The sequence below is a fragment of the Dermochelys coriacea genome, chromosome 2, assembly GCF_009764565.3.
Source record: "Dermochelys coriacea isolate rDerCor1 chromosome 2, rDerCor1.pri.v4, whole genome shotgun sequence".
NCBI lineage: Eukaryota > Metazoa > Chordata > Testudines > Dermochelyidae > Dermochelys > Dermochelys coriacea.
The window spans coordinates 216,499,666-216,517,257 of NC_050069.1; the positions used below are offsets into that span (position 1 = coordinate 216,499,666).

The 17,592-nt window shown below is 38.0% G+C and overlaps 1 protein-coding gene across 1 annotated transcript in view; it reads left to right on the forward strand.

Moving 5' to 3' along the window:
• Positions 1–17,592, forward strand: part of DGKB (diacylglycerol kinase beta) — a 519,697-nt gene that overhangs the window by 404,470 nt on the left and 97,635 nt on the right. Inside the window, 2 exon segments of the mRNA XM_038392537.2 lie at positions 10,679–10,769; positions 16,724–16,919. Of these exon segments, the coding sequence (XP_038248465.1) occupies positions 10,679–10,769; positions 16,724–16,919 (287 nt within the window).

Genomic DNA, 17,592 nt, shown 5'->3' on the forward strand with positions numbered 1-17,592 from the left:
TAACACATCTCTATAATCCTTGGAGAAAGATGTCATCTTTTTTCCCAATTAAACAACACAATGTGTCATGTTGCATATCAATACAGCACTGGTGTATTCAGTAGTATGACTCCGAAATCATCGAGCCATCCAGTGACTAGAAAAGTTCCAGTATCCTGCACAACAAATCTTATAATGATTGAAACATGTTGTTTATCTATTAAAATATCTACTTTCTGAATAGTATTTTAGGATAAAATTCATTCCTACATAGAGGCCAGCATTAGTCCTATCCACTGCTTAAGTCTCTCAAACTATAGGATAAGCAGAGTATGTGGGAAAATCAGCCTCATAGGTAAGACAGAGGGTAACAGTTGGGTTTCAGATATGGCTAGTGATGGAAGGAATGGGATGGAAGGAGGTCACAGGTGGCAACATGCTTTTTGAGGAGGAATAGGCAACTCAGAGAGTAAAATAACAAAGAAGAGGAAATATGTATGGGACCAAGAAGCTATTGGAGTTAGCAAAGTGATTGAGGGGAAGATCATGATTCGGTGTGACAACATGCATGGAGGCAGGGCCTCAACCATCAGTAAGGAGGTTGAAAATGGATGTTAATTGGTGATATATGGAGGTGTGGATCACAGGAACAAAAGGGAGATGGGCAGAGAGCTGGAGAAAGTGGGAAGATGACAGGGTTGTGCATAGTATAGCAGGGATTGTCGAAGAGCAGAATATACAAATGCAGGTTACAGAACAAAATAAATTGCAATGCAAGATAGTATGGAGTGAAATACTGATAAATTGCTGAAAAAGCAGCTGTGGGACTACTTAGTGATAGGATAAGACAATGGCATAATCTTTTTGAATGGCATAGCCATTTTTATATGGTAAATTTACATCTGATCATCTATAATGTAGTTATGTGATCATATGGATGCCTTAGATTGATTTGTGTACTGTGCAAATCTAGTTTGCAGCTGTCCCTGCATAGTCCTTAGGAATTTAGCCATGTATCTATATAATCTATGCTTATACCATGTACTGTAGGAGATTAACAATGATTTGCCATAAGTGTAGTTGGTAATGGGAAAGAAAAAGTTGGCAAAGAGGTACCTATTAAAATCTTGCCAGACACCCATAAATCTTTTATGGATGTGCATCTCCAGTGGCTATTTCCTTACCTTTGCATATGATTCATTATAAAGGAGAACAGGAATTATATGATTGTTAATACAGAACTGGAAAGAAGAACATTAGAAAAAGTCATACAATCTTATTAATATATATTATGTGCTACAATGAAATCATTTTACCTAAGTATAAAATTACCTAGATAATAGATCTATGAACAATGAGAAAAGATGGAAAATATGTTGTCTATTGAACACTGCTATAAGAAAGTCAGGACTATATTTTTTTTAAAAAATCCTTAACATTTATATGTATGAAATGACCAAATATTGATTAATTTTTAGAAGCTGAAGATTGTTTGGTTTTTTTATTGAAATAAAAATGATCACTTAAGTAACTCTTTTACCAAAAATATAAAACACAGTAGTTGTATCATACAGTGTTAGGTTTATATAACTTATTTATCCATGTATGTATTTTAATTTATCAGATCCAGTCACTCAGGTAGCCCGATCTCAAACCTGCAACACCTTAAACTGCAGCTGGAAAGAGTTTGCAGAATCTTGAGTACATTCAGATGTTTGAGGCCCTCAGCATTCCCCATAACCTTCACGTTTGGGGTTGGAAGGTTTTGCAGCTGCTTAGGTTTCAGAATTTTCTTCTTCTTTGGGTTAGGGGCCAGCACTACAGTTTCTGGATGGGTGGTGTTAATGTCCACAATAGATACCATAAAATAAAAATACAGTGAGATGTAAGAGGCCAAATTCTGACATGTCCGCGGAATTGCATGAGTGCACACGCACATAGATTATCACTTGGTAACAAATTTTCCAAAAAATATAAAATTAAAGATTGCTTGTAGTTTTTTACAATCTCTTTTTATATTCCCTCATGCTTTATGGTCGAAGCAAATTACTAACTGCCTGAAGCTAGGGAAAAACTTCTCTTATAGTCAAATTATTCCGTAACTGTCCACTAGAGAGATTCTTGGACTTTCCTCTGAAGCCTCTGGTACTGGATGCTGTTAAGTACAGAATATTCAGATACATTATCACTGGTTTGCTGCAGTATGGCAATTTCTATATTCCCATGTTAATTTTTAATGTTTTACTCTCACTTTTCAGACCTTAAAGACAAACCAAACCAAAACAAAACAAAAATTTTTCATACTTCAGTCTTTTCAGTTTATTTTTCCCTCCTCTTTAACTTCCCTGGTTCAGCCTTTTTCCCTCTCCCTATTTTATCTTTGTTTTCTCTCTGTAATATGATATAAATTGTATACATTTATTTTGGAGTTCTTATCTCTTACTGATATTCACCTCTTTCCCTCACTCTGGCCTCCACTTTTTCACCATAATTCTCAGCCATAGCTCTACTTCTCTCAAGTAGGTCTCTCGTTTATGGAAATTTGCCACTTCGTATCCTCTTGCTCTTTGCTGGGCTCTGTGTCTCATTCTCAGTCTCCCTCACATCTCTGGCTCTTTGTTTCAGCCCTATTTCTCCCCACACACAACAGCTCTTCATCAGATCTGTCTCTTCTCCCCCTCACCTCCTCTGCCTACCCCCTCAGGTTCTAAGCCCCAGTCTCCTTGCACAGCCAGTCCAAGTCTCCCAGGAGCTCATCATCCAATCTCCATTTCTGCCTCTGGCTTCCTGTCTCCTTACCCAGCTGGTCCCAATCTTCCTCATGTGCCAACTTCCAGTCCCAATTTCCTTCTTCCCCCTGCTACTTTCCAGTACAAGTTTCTGACTGTCCTCCTCCCCTTCTTTGTTCTCGTTTACTCTGCCACCCCCCACTTCAGTAGATGTAGTTCTTGTTCCCTCTGCATTTGAATCAGAAAAATTCCTCCCTGACACTGCCTGGGCCCAGCAGAGGGACCACTGAGAGCTCAAGACAGAGAGTCTCCCTCCTCTCAGTTCAGGTTCCTTGATTGGTATCAGCCACAGCATCCCAGAGCTTTAATTTCAAGAAAAGTCCTGTTCAGCCCTAGGCTAACATGGAATAGGCTAAGATGGAATCTTCAGGGAGTATAACTGCTAAAAGGTAAGCAATTTCTACTGAGCATGTGTAAACTGCAATTTTTCAGATGCTTATAACTTGGTCAAATTTGGATTTTCATGGAGATGGCAAAAGACACATTCCTGCCACAAAGACAACTGTTGTGATAAATTTCAAGCCTCTGCTCCAAAGAAAGCTACTATAACTTTTCAAGGAGAAGGTCTTCAGAATTTTTTAACATGGGTAAAATGTGTCTTGTCCCAAGCCGCACTGGCAGGAGCTGAACCATTTTATTTGAAATAAAAAACAAAACAAAACAATACCAGCTTGAGGTAGACACCCAGTATGGAAAATTTCAGTCCAAATGGTTAAAGTTGGGCAAAGTTATAAGCAGCTAAAAATAGGGTCTTATAATGGGAACTCTTAGGCAACCTTAATAATAGGCAAGGCTAATAGCCTTGTGTATAATACTTTTAGGTCAGAGAATGGGGGTTTTGTATTTTTTTTTAATTTGAAGATATACTTTGTCATTGGCTGACCCCTTTTTATGAATACAATTAATGTATTAATCCACTTTGCTTGACTGATTGCATAATGAGATGCAGTGCATGTGCTCTTCTGGTGTATAATAAAACATATTATTTCCATATTTAGATATAGGGCTATTTTCCCAATAATATGCCTTGTAATTTCCTAATCAGAAAGGTTACATAAAATAATTTTAGCAGTTGGGGGTTTCTAATTAACTGATAATAATGCAAAGCTGCAGCATAGTCAGCTTAAGCAAACTCACTTGATTCTCGGATGAAAATAGTGCTCTATGCTTTTTTCTTTTTTAATTAAGTGAATGTAGCTCTTGTGCAAGGTGTTGGCTTGGGAGAACTAGAGACAAAAGTCTGCTATTTATCTCCAGTACAAGAATAGTATAGGTGATGTCAGTGCGAGCGTTCCTATGCTGTACTGCCAACTTGTTTCAAACATGTTTTAGAAGATGGTCCCACTTATCACACCATGTTCCAGTATTAGGGTATGTCTATGCTTAAAATGCTCCAGCAGCACAGCTGCAGCGCTTCAGCTGTGCCACTGTAGTAGCACTTCAACTGTAGACATTCATTAAAGTGACGAGAGAGGTTCTTTCATCACTGTAGTTAATCCATCTCTCTGTGAGGTGATAGCTAGGTTGACAGAAGAATTCGTCCATCGACCTATTGTTGTCTACACCACCCGAGGTTAGGCTGGCATAGCTATGTCTCGTAGGGGTATTCACCAGCCACGAGGCTACAAGGAACAAAGGCGAGAAAGGGCTTGACTACATGGGGAAACTAAAAGCTGGTCTATACTAGAAAATTACATCAACCAACCCAGTTGCGCAAGGGTGTGGAAAATCCACAACCGAGTGACATTGTTCAACCAACCTAAGTCCCCATTGTAGCTCACGAAATTTGTTAGTCTCTAAGGTACTACAAGTACTCCATTTCCTCATGTAGGCAGTGCTACATTGATGGAAAATTTCTTCTCTTAACCCAGCTACTACCTCTTGGGGAGATGGATTTACAGCAATGACAGAGAGAGAGAACCCCTCATATAGTAAGTGTCTACACTGAACCACTCCACCTTCAAAATGAATTATGATAAACTGAATTAAGGCCACTTTAAGGCCAGGTCTACACTACCACTTACTTTGGTATATCTTATTTCAGTCAGTAGTGTGAATAAGCCACCCTCCTGAGTGACGTAAGGTACACCGACCTAAGCGCCCGTGTGGACGGAGAGAAGCTATCGCCTCTCGTGGAATTGGCTTTATTATACTGACAGGAGAGCTCTCTCCTATCAGCATAAGCACCTTCACCAGATGCGCTACAGCAGCACAGCTGCATTGGTGTAGCTACGCTGATGTAGCACTTCTAGTGTAGACTAGCCCTAATTCTGAATGAGAGTGTACACACAAAGATTTAATGACTGGTTTTAGAGTAGCAGCCATGTTAGTCTGTATCCGCAAAAAGAAAAGGAGTAATTGTGGCACCTGAGAGACTAACAAATTTATTTGAGCATAAGCTTTCGTGAACTACAGCTCACTTCATCGGATGCATGCAGTGGAAAATACAGTGGGGAGATTTTATATACACAGAGAACATGAAACAATGGGTGTTACCATACACACTGTAATGAGAGTGATCAGATAAGGTGAGCTATCACCAGAAGGAGAGAGAGAAAACCTTTGGTAGTGATAGTCAAGGTGGGCCATTTCCAGCAGTTGACAAGAATGTGTGAGGAACAGTGGGGGGCGGGAGGAATAAACACCCAGGAACCAATCCTTTCAACAAAGCCCATTGCCAACTGTGTCCACATATCTATGTGACACCATCATAGGGCCTAATCACATCAGCCACACTATCAGAGGCTCGTTCACCTGCACATCTACCAATGTGATAGATGCCATCATGTGCCAGCAATGCCCCTCTGCCATGTACATTGGCCAAACCGGATAGTCTCTGCGTAAAAGAATAAATGGACACAAATCAGATGTCAAGAATTATAACATTCAAAAACCAGTCGGAGAACACTTCAATCTCTCTGTCACTTGATTAGAGACCTAAAAGGGGCAATTCTTCAACAAAAAAACTTCAAAAACAGACTCCAACTAGACACTGCTGAATTGGAATTAATTTGCAAACTGGACACCATTACATTATGCTTGAATAAAGACTGGGAGTGGATGTGTCATTACACAAAGTAAAACTATTTCCCCATGTTTATTTTTCCCCCTACTGTTCCTCACACATTCTTGTCAACTGCTGGATATGGCCCACCTTGATTATCACTACAAAAGGGTTTTTTTCTCTCTTGCTGGTAATAGCTCACCTTACCTGATCACTCTCATTACAGTGTGTATGGTAACACTCATTGTTTCATGTTCTCTGTGTATATAAAATCTCCCCACTGTATTTTTGCACTGCATGCATCCGATGAAGTGAGCTGTAGCTCACGAAAGCTTATGTTCAAATAAATTTGTTAGTCTCTAAGGTACCACAAGTACTCCTTTTCTTTTTACAAAGATTTAATGCAGTTTAACAAATCCACTTTTAATTCACACCTTTAGTTAATTCAGATTAATTTTCCAAAGTGTCCCCACATATATGAGCCCAAAGTGTTAGGGTGTTGAAGCAGGATCTTGTTTGGTTTTCATTCCCCACCTGCCATTCCTAGATCCATAGACTATGTATGTGTTTTTGGGTATTATCAGCTGTTTGCATTGGGCAGCATTGTGTTTGGATTCAATTCCCTGGCAAGTTAATTTTTGCTTTTTAAAAAGAGAGATGAAACACAAGCTTCAAAATGTACACAAAAATACTTTCTTATAAAATACACTATTTCCTTTACTGTTCTAACAAAGGCAGTGAAGTAAAAGAAAAGTTTCCTTGAATAGCTAATTAATTCTATTCTAAACATCTTTAAAATAAGTTGAATTTTTGACTCTTATTTAAAAACTGATGGTGCAGAAGGAAGAGCTGCAACCCTCAATCATCGTCTACATATCAAGAAAAATTAGGTGCATGAGAATAGCCTATGTTTCTGTTACTGATGTATTTACCCAAGCAAAATCATTATCAAATATATATTTCTGCCATTGTTTACCATTCTACCGTATTCATAATATGATGATTAACTCAATAGTGAAACAAATTGTTTCTGTAGTGTGCTGTCAAAGTGAAATGCGTACTATACTTCCAGGTGGTGTCTTACTATTGTGACAGGATCGGGCCAGATGGCTACAGGAGAGTGATAGAAGGCAGATATATTAGCCCCAGGTTAAGTAGGTCCCTTTTCCCTGGGTAAGGTAACAGGGAAGGTTCCAGAACAGTCAGGAACTTTCTGGAAACAATTAAGGCAGACAGGCTGATTAGAACACCTGCAGCCAAACAAGAAGCTGCTAGAATCAATTAAGGCAGGCTAATGAAGGTACTTGGGTTTAAAAAGGAGCTCACTTCAGTTTGTGGTGCATGCGAGGAGCTGGGAGTAAGAGGCGCAAGAAGCTGAGAGCGAGAAGGCGTATTACTGGAAGACTGAGAAGTACAAGCATTATCAGATATCAGGAGGAAGGTCCTGTGGTGAGAATAAAGAAGGTGTTGGGAGGAGGCCATGGGGAAGAAGCCCAGGGAGTTGTAGATGTCACACAACTATTACAGGAGCCACTGTAGACAGCTGCAATCCACAGGGCCCTGGGCTGGAACCCGTAGTAGAGGGCAGGCCCAGGTTCCCCGCATCCCTCCAACTCCCTACTTGATACCGCAGGAGCTGAACTGGACTATGGATTCAGACTCCAGAAGGGAAGGTCTCTGGCCTGTTCCCCGATCCACTAGGTGGATCAGCAGAGACTGCAGGGATTATTGTTCTTCCTTTCCCTGTGCTGGCTAGTGATGAGGCTAACTGAGTGAATGGCAGATTTGAGCCATGAATGTGGCCAAACTGGGGGCTGCCGTGAACCTCTGAGGTGAGAAAATCCACCAATAAGCGCAGGACCCACCAAGGCAGAGGAGGAATTTTGTCACACTATATATGCTCTGCCGTTAATAAAGCAGACAAGCATCGCCTATTTAAAAGAATAGTGCAAGTTGTAGAGATGAGAATATAGATTTTTTTTTTGTCTGTTACAACAGAGGGAAAAAGTATTAGCAATCAAGACAGGGTCTGCTTATGGTAGAGTTTAATGTCCTTTGCAAAATTGAGAACGCCATATGTCTAGCTTGTTAGTTTCTCTACTTTTAACTTTGTTTCATATGTATTGGAAGAGACTATATGAATGACACAGCTTAAAAAAGCCCTCTGTTTTGCTATAAAAAGGAACTTGTGTATTTGAAGGTAAATAACTAATCTAATCCATTTCAGGGTTTGCTGATGGTTATATACCTATTTGAAAATGAAGCCAACAATATAAGTAATACTTATATCTATTTTTCTAATGGTTTTGTTTCTGGCCTTCTTGATAACAAATATATTATCTATATCCTATTCTTCCAAGTAGAAAAAGGAGAACAAGCATACTACACTGTATTTTAGGGAATAATATGATCCCAGAGGACACAGCTCAGTGATAGGAAATAGATACACGATCCAAACAGCAACAGGTAAAAAGATTAATCCACTAGCATATGATTCCACAATATTCTGATGTATAGAATTTTTTTTAGTAAACATCAAGTGCTCTGTCAATTCCTGGCTTTTGTTATTCTTTACTCGTGCTGATTAAGGTGATTTTAACACCATTATATTCTTGATAGCATTAATAGAGCTATCAAATTGCTGTGTGTTTCTTCTTTTGAGTGAGAGATTTCAATTTATGAAGCATTAAAAAGGAGCCAAATTAGAGCATCCTTTGCAGAATTGAGGGAGAATTAGCAAGTAAAGGGAAAGAAAGGTTACTCTTATTCTTCCCCAAATGAAGTAAGTGTCAAGATGAAAGTCTTTAAAAGAAAAAGGGTGTATTGGTTTATTAATCTTTATTCAATAGGTTTATTATGTGAAGGAAAAGAAACAATACAGTATTTTTTCAGTTTCTTTGAATCAATGTATTGATTAAATTTTCCCTGCTCTTCATTTAAGTATTGTCCAAGAGTATGCAGCAGTAGAACAATACCAACAGCCAAATTTTCAAAGGGTTGCCAATTAATTTTTGCTCATATTTATCTGAGATAAGGCTGCTATCGCTATGGTATCAAAGCATTAGATGATACAATGTAGGCACCATATCTTCTGCTGATGTCAGTTTTGTTCTATCTCTATTGATGGAGCTAGACCAACTGACACCAGTTAAGGACATGGTGTAAATGTCTAACTCTCTGATTTGCAGGCACCATGGTAATTAGGCATTCCTACTTCACAGGGGTGTTGTGAGGAGAAATGCATTAAAGATTGTGAAGCGCTTTGAGAGCCACTGATGAAAAGTGCTATATAAGAGACAGGTAGTATTTTGAGGATATTATTATCTATCATTTGTGCTTACAAACAAGGGTACCAAAATAGGGACTGTTTTGAAAATCTAGCCATATAGCTATTTCTGAAAATACTGTCACCTGAAATAGTTTCATACTGCTTGTTAGAGTTGCTTTGTGAATCATGTCTCTGTTCTCGGAGACAGAGCAGATTGACGTTTAATGTAGAATTCAGTGCTGAAAATTGTTTTCCAAGACTTTTAAATCATCCGTGTAAAAGCCCTTTTTGAAAAAGGTTACACTGTTTTACAGCAATATGTCATCTCGCTCTCCTTATAGTTTGGTATCTTGGAGTAGATCTTTACACCCTATTCCAGACTCTAATAGTGACCACTCTTGTGTCACTCCCCTGGTGCACCAGGCAGGATTCTGTTTAACTCTTTTATCAGCAGGTTTCTGGGAATGACAACTAATGTAGTGTCCCTCCACATTGCCTTTAACTGGCTGTCACTTTACAAGCCATAAAATTGCCTTAGGTTTCTAACTGAAGCTACCGAGCTGGTAGGATGAGAGCGACACTATAGCTGGCAGATTTTATAACTTGATCTATCTATATCCACCTTCCAACTTGTGCACTGATGCAGGATTAGCCAAATTCTAGTTCAAAGTGCAGTGTACTGTGTTTGTACCAAAGAATGACAATTACAACTGAATGCACTATATTCATGTCTGGTTCTTAAATGTGAATAATGAAGTGTAACTTGGTATTTTTTTTTTAAAAGGATAGTTTCTCTTTTTGTCAGAGAATAATTAAAGTTTCACTCTGGTTACACAAAACTGCTTTTAATTATATGAAGTGATATTACTGATGTACTGATTATATTTAACACTATACAATAAAACTATTAAAATAGAAGTGCGAGCTTCATTATACCTTTTGGAGGCTACACAGGTGTAATGTCTCCACAGGTTTCATGCTATCCTGTATATTTTCAATATAGATTTTCATCTGCTTTTATTTTACCCTAGAATCCAGTAATTAACTTCAAAATGCAAATTCCATGCCCCAATTTACGTGTCAGCTGTCAAACAGCAAAATATCTGAGGCGATATTAGGGCAGGAATTTTGATTTTCTTCGAATATCTTATTTGTGATAATGAACTAGAATCACTCAAATGGCTTGGGACAGACTTAATTCTCGTCTTACCTCTGCTTCATCCTGAGGATCTCCGCTACTTCCATATGCTAGAACTCTGTGGAATAGGGATTTGAATTCTAAACCACAAGGGTGTAAGACATGAAATAAGAATCAGTAAATTTTCTGAGGCATGTCACTGGTTAAGTGACAAAAAAAAATTCTGATTGTCACTAAAATAGAAAAGTCAAAGGAACATTTGAACCTGTCAGTTCCACTCATTCCTGTTATCGCTTTAGGGGATATCATACAACTTGACACCAACATTTAAGCTTTGAAAATTACGAGCTCATCTATTTCAAATGGGTTGGCACACGTTCCCAAGCCTTTGCCATTACTTATGATGGGAGACAGGATGATCACTTTTTTGTTCAGATATTGATATTGCATAAGCTGCTGCTGCTGCTTCTTCTTCTTCTCCTTTTTTTTTCCTGTTTCAGAATGAAGAACAAATTTTGGTATTTTGAGTTTGGCACTTCTGAAACTTTCTCGGCCACCTGCAAGAAGCTGCACGAATCTGTAGAAATAGAAGTAAGGAACTAATTAGTGCATGTTACGCTATAAAATGTTTCTGGTTTGACTGGAATGCAGGGGGTGGGTGGGGGGTGGGGAGGGCAGTGCAGAGTGCCTAGATCCAATAAGACAGAGGAATGCACAAGGTTTTGACCTCAGATCCCAAAATATTATTTTTGTCAAGTCTATTTGTGGTGTGGGACAAAGTTCAGTTTGATGATTAGTGAGATCTTAATACAGTAGAAGAGGGCAAGAGGGGAACTATAACATTAGAAATCAATAGGGAAGCTACTATCACTGGGTCAGATAGAAAAATGAAAGATTGTCAGAGGGAGGGAGAATTGCTGCAGCATTAAAATAAAAAATCTTATTATTTCTAAGTCCCAAGTTTTTGTAACCTTTAAAACTCAATTCACTAAAATTGTACTTGCTTTCCTGGATAAAGTTTAAAGAATACATTTTTTTTTAATCATTCCCCTTCATTAACTACTTTTTCCGCTTTGCACAAGGGGCCATCTTACCATTATACATCCAAGGTTATCTGAAAAGTCACCCTTGATAGATGTGGACAGAATAGACATTAAAAATGTTAGATCAGGGAGTTTCGATAGTCTATGGTGTAAGTGACTGATGAGGGCTATTAGTCACATTACCAAAGTAAGGGGAAAAATATTATATAATTAGAAATATAAACCTGAGGATGTAAGTTATAATAATTCAAACATTCCTCAAGAGTATTGAGCCCCTTTTCTTTTCTGATAATAATGGCAAAGGGCCCAGACTCGCTTTTTGCAACGTCAATGAGATATTTTGCCACTGATGGTAGGATGAGTGGGCCCAAAATGTGTAATGAAAGGTTATTATGGCCTGATCCAAAGCCTGCTGAAGTGAATTGAAAGACTCCCATTGACTTGATTTGAATGGGCTTTGAATACTAGGACCTGATCTAGACCTAAAACTTAGGTTAACCTAGCTATGGTGCTCATGGGTGTGAAATTTCATACCACTGAGACACATAGTTAAGCTGACCTAAGCCCCGGTATAGACACCACTATGAGGCCTGGGACTTGCTCAGTTTGTTGTTAGGTTGAAAGGCAGATTTTTTTTGTGAAGGTATTTTTTTGCTTCAGAAAAATAAATTGGATGTTACTGCCAAATTGCCATTTCTCCTGAAATTAGGAGTATTTATATCTTGCTCTGGAAGCAGATATTTTATACCTAATTTTGATTTTAAAGGAAGTGCTTCATATTCAGTTCTAAATACAATTAACTTGAGAAACATTTTCCTAAATATTTGGGGAACTGACTAGCAGGTTTGATTTTTAAATGTGGGTCTTGGTATCTAAATTTCAGATATACTGTAATTTAGCAGAATATAAAGCATAGGAACAGGTTTTTGTCCAACGAACAACTTTCCACCCAGCCATTACATGAGCTCTGTGCCTAGTAAGAGTTAATCTCCTTAAATACAGAAGCTATATAGCTGACCATATATTTTTACATCCCACATAGTCAAAGTTAAATGAATTTCCATCCAGTCTCAAAATGGTGGTAAATTGGAGTCTTTAAATTATTATTATTAAATTCAAGACTAAAAGTTTCGTTATATTGTGTGGGCTTGTTTTTATTCACTTACTGCATGATGGTTAATATCATTAATGCTCAAGAGAGGTACCTGAGCAAATCAAATAGAAATGGACTCCTTAATATTGGGTAGTGGGAATAAATTATGCACAGCTATTACCTTGAAAAATAGGTTACTCTTATACTAATAATACCTAACCGTGTATTTGTATTTTATTCTGTTTTGTTCTTATATTATAAGCATTTACGTTTCAATGTGTTTTCATCTGGTTTGTTACCTGCTGCCCTTTGCTCAAGGATATCACTGCAAATAAGACCTTGATGAATAATACCACATTTCACTTTGTGAATAAAACGCACAGAGTGCATTTGCTACAGAGCCAAATGTTGCGTGAACGAAGCCCACGAAGATTAAGGATCTGTATTTCTGAGCTGGGAGAATGTAATCAGGCATTTTACGGGCAAATATTAGTTCATCCTTATATTTGGTTTCTAACTTAATTAAGCCTGGCCTTCCTAATTTGCACTCGGATTTCTTAAGTCCTGTGCTTTCTTTTCTGTACAAGATGAATAGTACATTTTAAACCTCGAATTCGTACATGAAAATCCATGTCAAGGTTACAGGAAAATCAGTATTTCGGGAAAACAGCACATGTTCAAGCGCTGTCCTGAATAGGAATGCTTTCCTGAATCGGGGCCCCAAAAGACAAGTCTTCTAAATGAGAAGGAAAGCAATTTTATGGAGGAAAATGGCAATCTGTAAAATTAGTTTTCTTTCCTTTGTATTTGAGTTGTTACCAAAATTAGACTTAGCCCATGACACTCTATAAAGGTTTATCAGCTTCTCCTCCATAAATACCTTTTTATATAAATGAGCAAGATTAAGTGAGAGAATGATGTGGCACAGTATTGCACTTATTCAGATTCTATAGCCTTCATCTCAGTTCTTTTCAGTAAACTAAATCACACTTGATAGCTTCACTCTAAGACAGATCTAAAATGTTCCAGGCTAATGAACGTAATAGAAAAGCTAACACAGAAAATTGGACTGCATCCAAGAATGGACCCAAAAGGAACCAGAACAAAACTACTATTTTCTAGTTGATACAGACAAGATATACATCTAAAAAGCATGCTGTTATATTAACAATACCTTTACATTACATGAAACAGAAAAAAATAGGAACAGAATACATATGTGATTTGTTATTTTAGAATATGAATGTATTAGGGCAACAAAAAGCTACCTATAGAGCAAACTCCTTCTCTGTCTATGAACAAAAGAAATCCTTCTTCACTAATTCTGAAAGTAACTCATCACAGTGGGATTCTGAGGCCTAGTCAAATAATTGTCTTAGTGTACTACCTGCTGTGTTCAATATTGAGTGAAAATGGAAGTGAGGCCCCTGCACCATCTTATTTTAAAATTCTTCTTTTATTTAAATAATTCCAGTCGGTTTGGGGGATGCCAGACCTTTATAAATTAACAGCAGGGAAATACCAAAGGTGTCAGATTGCATATTTATCATCTTTTTCGTGTAATACTTAAATATGTATTAAGAAGTGACTGACATAAATTAGGCAGATTTCAGAAGCCACAGGCCGTGGCTTGTAGAGGACCCCCTTCTGCTTGACATTTCATCCTTGTCAAAGATCAAATTATTTTAATTTAGGCTGCAAATTATAAGGAATGAAGACTTCTTTGTGGGAATTCCCTGTGGTAATCTGACTTTTGTTGTTACTGCTGCTTGTCAGTGTGCAAAAGATATAATATGCATGCAAATAAGGTTAAAAAATATGTACTATCTAATTATCCAGCCAGTACATTCCACTTGAAGACAGTGGGAGGCCTGACACACAGTATGTGTTTGATTCATTGAGGCCTGCAGGGTATTTACACAAGATTACTTTTAATTATGAAATTAATATCTGTTTATCTAGAATGTATAGCAGTAAGTAAGTATACACATGAACAGAATTTTTTAGTAAAATAAATTGTCTTTATCTTTAATACATATAAAATATAGAAAAACCATGAGTTTTCTTCCAAAATGACATTGAAGATACTCATCACCTTTTTTTGAAAGTCAATAAAAATGTGCCATTTCTGTTATACTTGTTGCCACAACTGCCAAGTCATTTCAAGATGTCATTGCATCTTACCAGCTTACCTCACTGAATATTTTACATGGCTTTAAACTTTTTAATTTTGGTGAGAAAATATAAAAAGGAAGCCTTTTTATTGTGATTGCTCTTGTCTCTTCTCTAGATTTGTAATATTGTTAAAAGCATTTGAAAGAGACAGGGTATACGCTAAGTATGGTTTGGTTTTGTGCTTTGGGTCTGTTACAGGATAAGTGAACAATTGGGGCAGGGATGATCATAATTATATATAGCGGGTTCTTTTTCTTGGTAAAAGCCTTAATAAAGGCTTAATGTTAAGCAGAGAAAGAAAATGACAGTGGCCTGTAGAGCAGTGAGCTACCAGATGTAAATGAACTCTCACTGAACCATATATTTTTTTCTAGATTTCTTCCTCGTAATTATATATTGGCATTCCAAATTCACGCCATAAACTTGCATTTTAAAATGTACAAGTGGGTCCCTGTAGCTATGCAGAACCCCACTGAAAGGGCTTGATGAAAATGCAGGCATCCCCTAGCATATTGTAAATTACAGGACCGGGACCTAACATATACATGCAGTATATAATAAAGCATGTGGTTATGCCAGGATGTGTTGTGAGGCATGAGGCTAGTGTACAAATAACTTCAGCCAATATGGGAATGTGGATCCTGGTAATTTGGATGACTCAATGAATTAATAAATGGATATGAAGCCTTTGCCCCTGTAATGGGTGTAAATATAATCCAAGTTGTAGTAACCAAAAGTTGTTTGTTTTCTATCCGATTGCTGTTCAGTTCCTTGCTGTAAATGGGATGGGTTAGTGGTCTCGGTCTGGTTCCTAAGGGAATATGTGTCTGTATTGGAAAACCAGCACTACATTGTATGTGTATTGGAAGTATCAGCTGAGAGGCCAAGGAGTGAATGAGCACAGAAACTAAATTATCTTCACACACCCCAATCTACCTCATCTTTAGGAGATGTGAACAATGCAGTGTGTAGTGACTCCTGTTCTAAATAGGTTTCCTGTTCTCTGGATAAACAGGGGAGTTTTCTGTTTAGGACTTCCCATCTGGCACCCGTCATGAGCACTAACTTTCCTAAAGAGATAGCAAATAAACCAAAGTGGGACTCTTTATATCACTTTCAAGGAAAGCTATTATATTATTGAAGAAACTGATTTTTAAAGCAGAATAGAAGTTTCCTTATGGCTCTACTGGTAGCACTTTGCTTCTGGCCAAGAAGATCTTTGGTTTATCTCCAACATGGGCTCATTCCCAATTATTTGACTGCTGTAAAGTACTAAACAGGTGTGTGCTATTCGTCCATCAGATGTGGTGATAAACAGCGGTTTATCAAACTTTAACAACCCGAAGACCCCCATTTTGATTTTAAAAAATTTGGAGACCCCCAAATCTTCACCCACTCAACCACAGGCCCTCGCCACACCCCACTTTCTGAAGGCCCCACTCCACCACCCCTGTCCCTCCTCTTCCCCACCTCTTTCCATCCCATCCCCGCTACTCCCTTTCCCTCCCAGCACTTCCTGCATGCTGCTGAACAGCTGTTCCTTGGCGTGCAGGAGGCGCTGGGAAGGATGGGGAGGAGGTGAGGGAGGAAAAGGGAAGAGTTGATCAGGTGGCCCATGGACCCCAGTTTCAGAAACATTGCTCTAAAGGTTAATTTAAATTTTAAGAGTAAATTCATGTTCAGAAAAGGGTTTTGATTACCAGCAGTGGAGGTGTCAGAAACTCCATGAAGTCTATGCAGGGACTTCTACTATTGCTACTGATCTTACATGGAAAGTGCTCAGATACTATGGTGCTGTGCAGGAGTATAAAACCCTAAAATAGAAAAAGTGTTTCTCTTGCACAGATAGATTATTGTGAAGGTAGTTTTTGCCATATGGATATTTGTCCAGTATGAGCTGTAGTGAGGTCATGAACACATTTCACATCAGTCAATGGATAACTATTAGATAACAACCTTTCACTGCCAAATAGTTCCATATTTAAGCAAGCAACCTGGGGATGAATAGTAATCATATCCATATTCTGCCTTCTGAACCAGGACCTTGTCCCCTTCTTCCCAGCTCATAGTTCCTTTCCAGGTATGATATATATATTTTAGTATTAAACAGGAATATGTATTTGACAGTAGGAGGAATGATGAAGGAAAAAAACAACTGGTAGGTAGAACATTCTGATTTCTCTTTCTGTCTTACTGCTTTCTCTCTTTATTTCTTTGTTTCCTTTGCTAATCAGTGTGATGGAATTCAGCTAGACTTAATCAATATTTCTCTGGAAGGAATTGCCATTCTGAACATTCCAAGCATGCACGGTGGATCAAATCTTTGGGGAGAGACCAAGAAAAGACGTAGCCATCGTCGAACTGAAAAGAAGAGGTTGGATAAAAGAACCACTGTCACAGATGCTAAGGAATTGAACGTTGCATGTCAAGGTAATCTTCAGATTAAAATGAATAGACAGTCAAATAACTAGACAGTCAAATAACTTTTATAAAACTATAATGCTATATTCCTCTTTATCAAAATTAAGCGTGGCTTAAAAAAACACACACACACACACACACAATGCTTCAGCAGTGCACTGGCATAAACACATCTACACTGATAATTGTGATCTGTATGCAAACCTAGATAGGACGTTACATGTGAAGCAGACTAAACAACAACATGGAGCACTGTTCTGTTCTGTTCTGTAGAAAAAGTGCTTAATGCTACAGAAGCCAGATAAAAGCTACTCATGAATGGCACTCTACATACAATTCTGACAGAATTTGTTCTCCATGGCCATGGAGCTTGTCTCATCATGGTAATAATGACGATCTGCTACCACACTGTAGCATACCATACCTGGATCCTATCTGCACTCCCTGATTATATACACTGCAGTTTGCCTGCCAGCTTTCCCTTCTATTTAGTCATTACTCATTTTTATAGAGATCAGGATTCAGTCCTAAGATTTCATTATTAAGTTATTTCTGACAATCATTATTGTAAATAAGTGTCCATTTTACTTGGTGGGAGTTGGATGGCATTCATTGTAACACAACATTAAATATCACAAGTTAAGAAGTTTAAATCAGTTTTTCTCCAATTTTTGCATTTTGT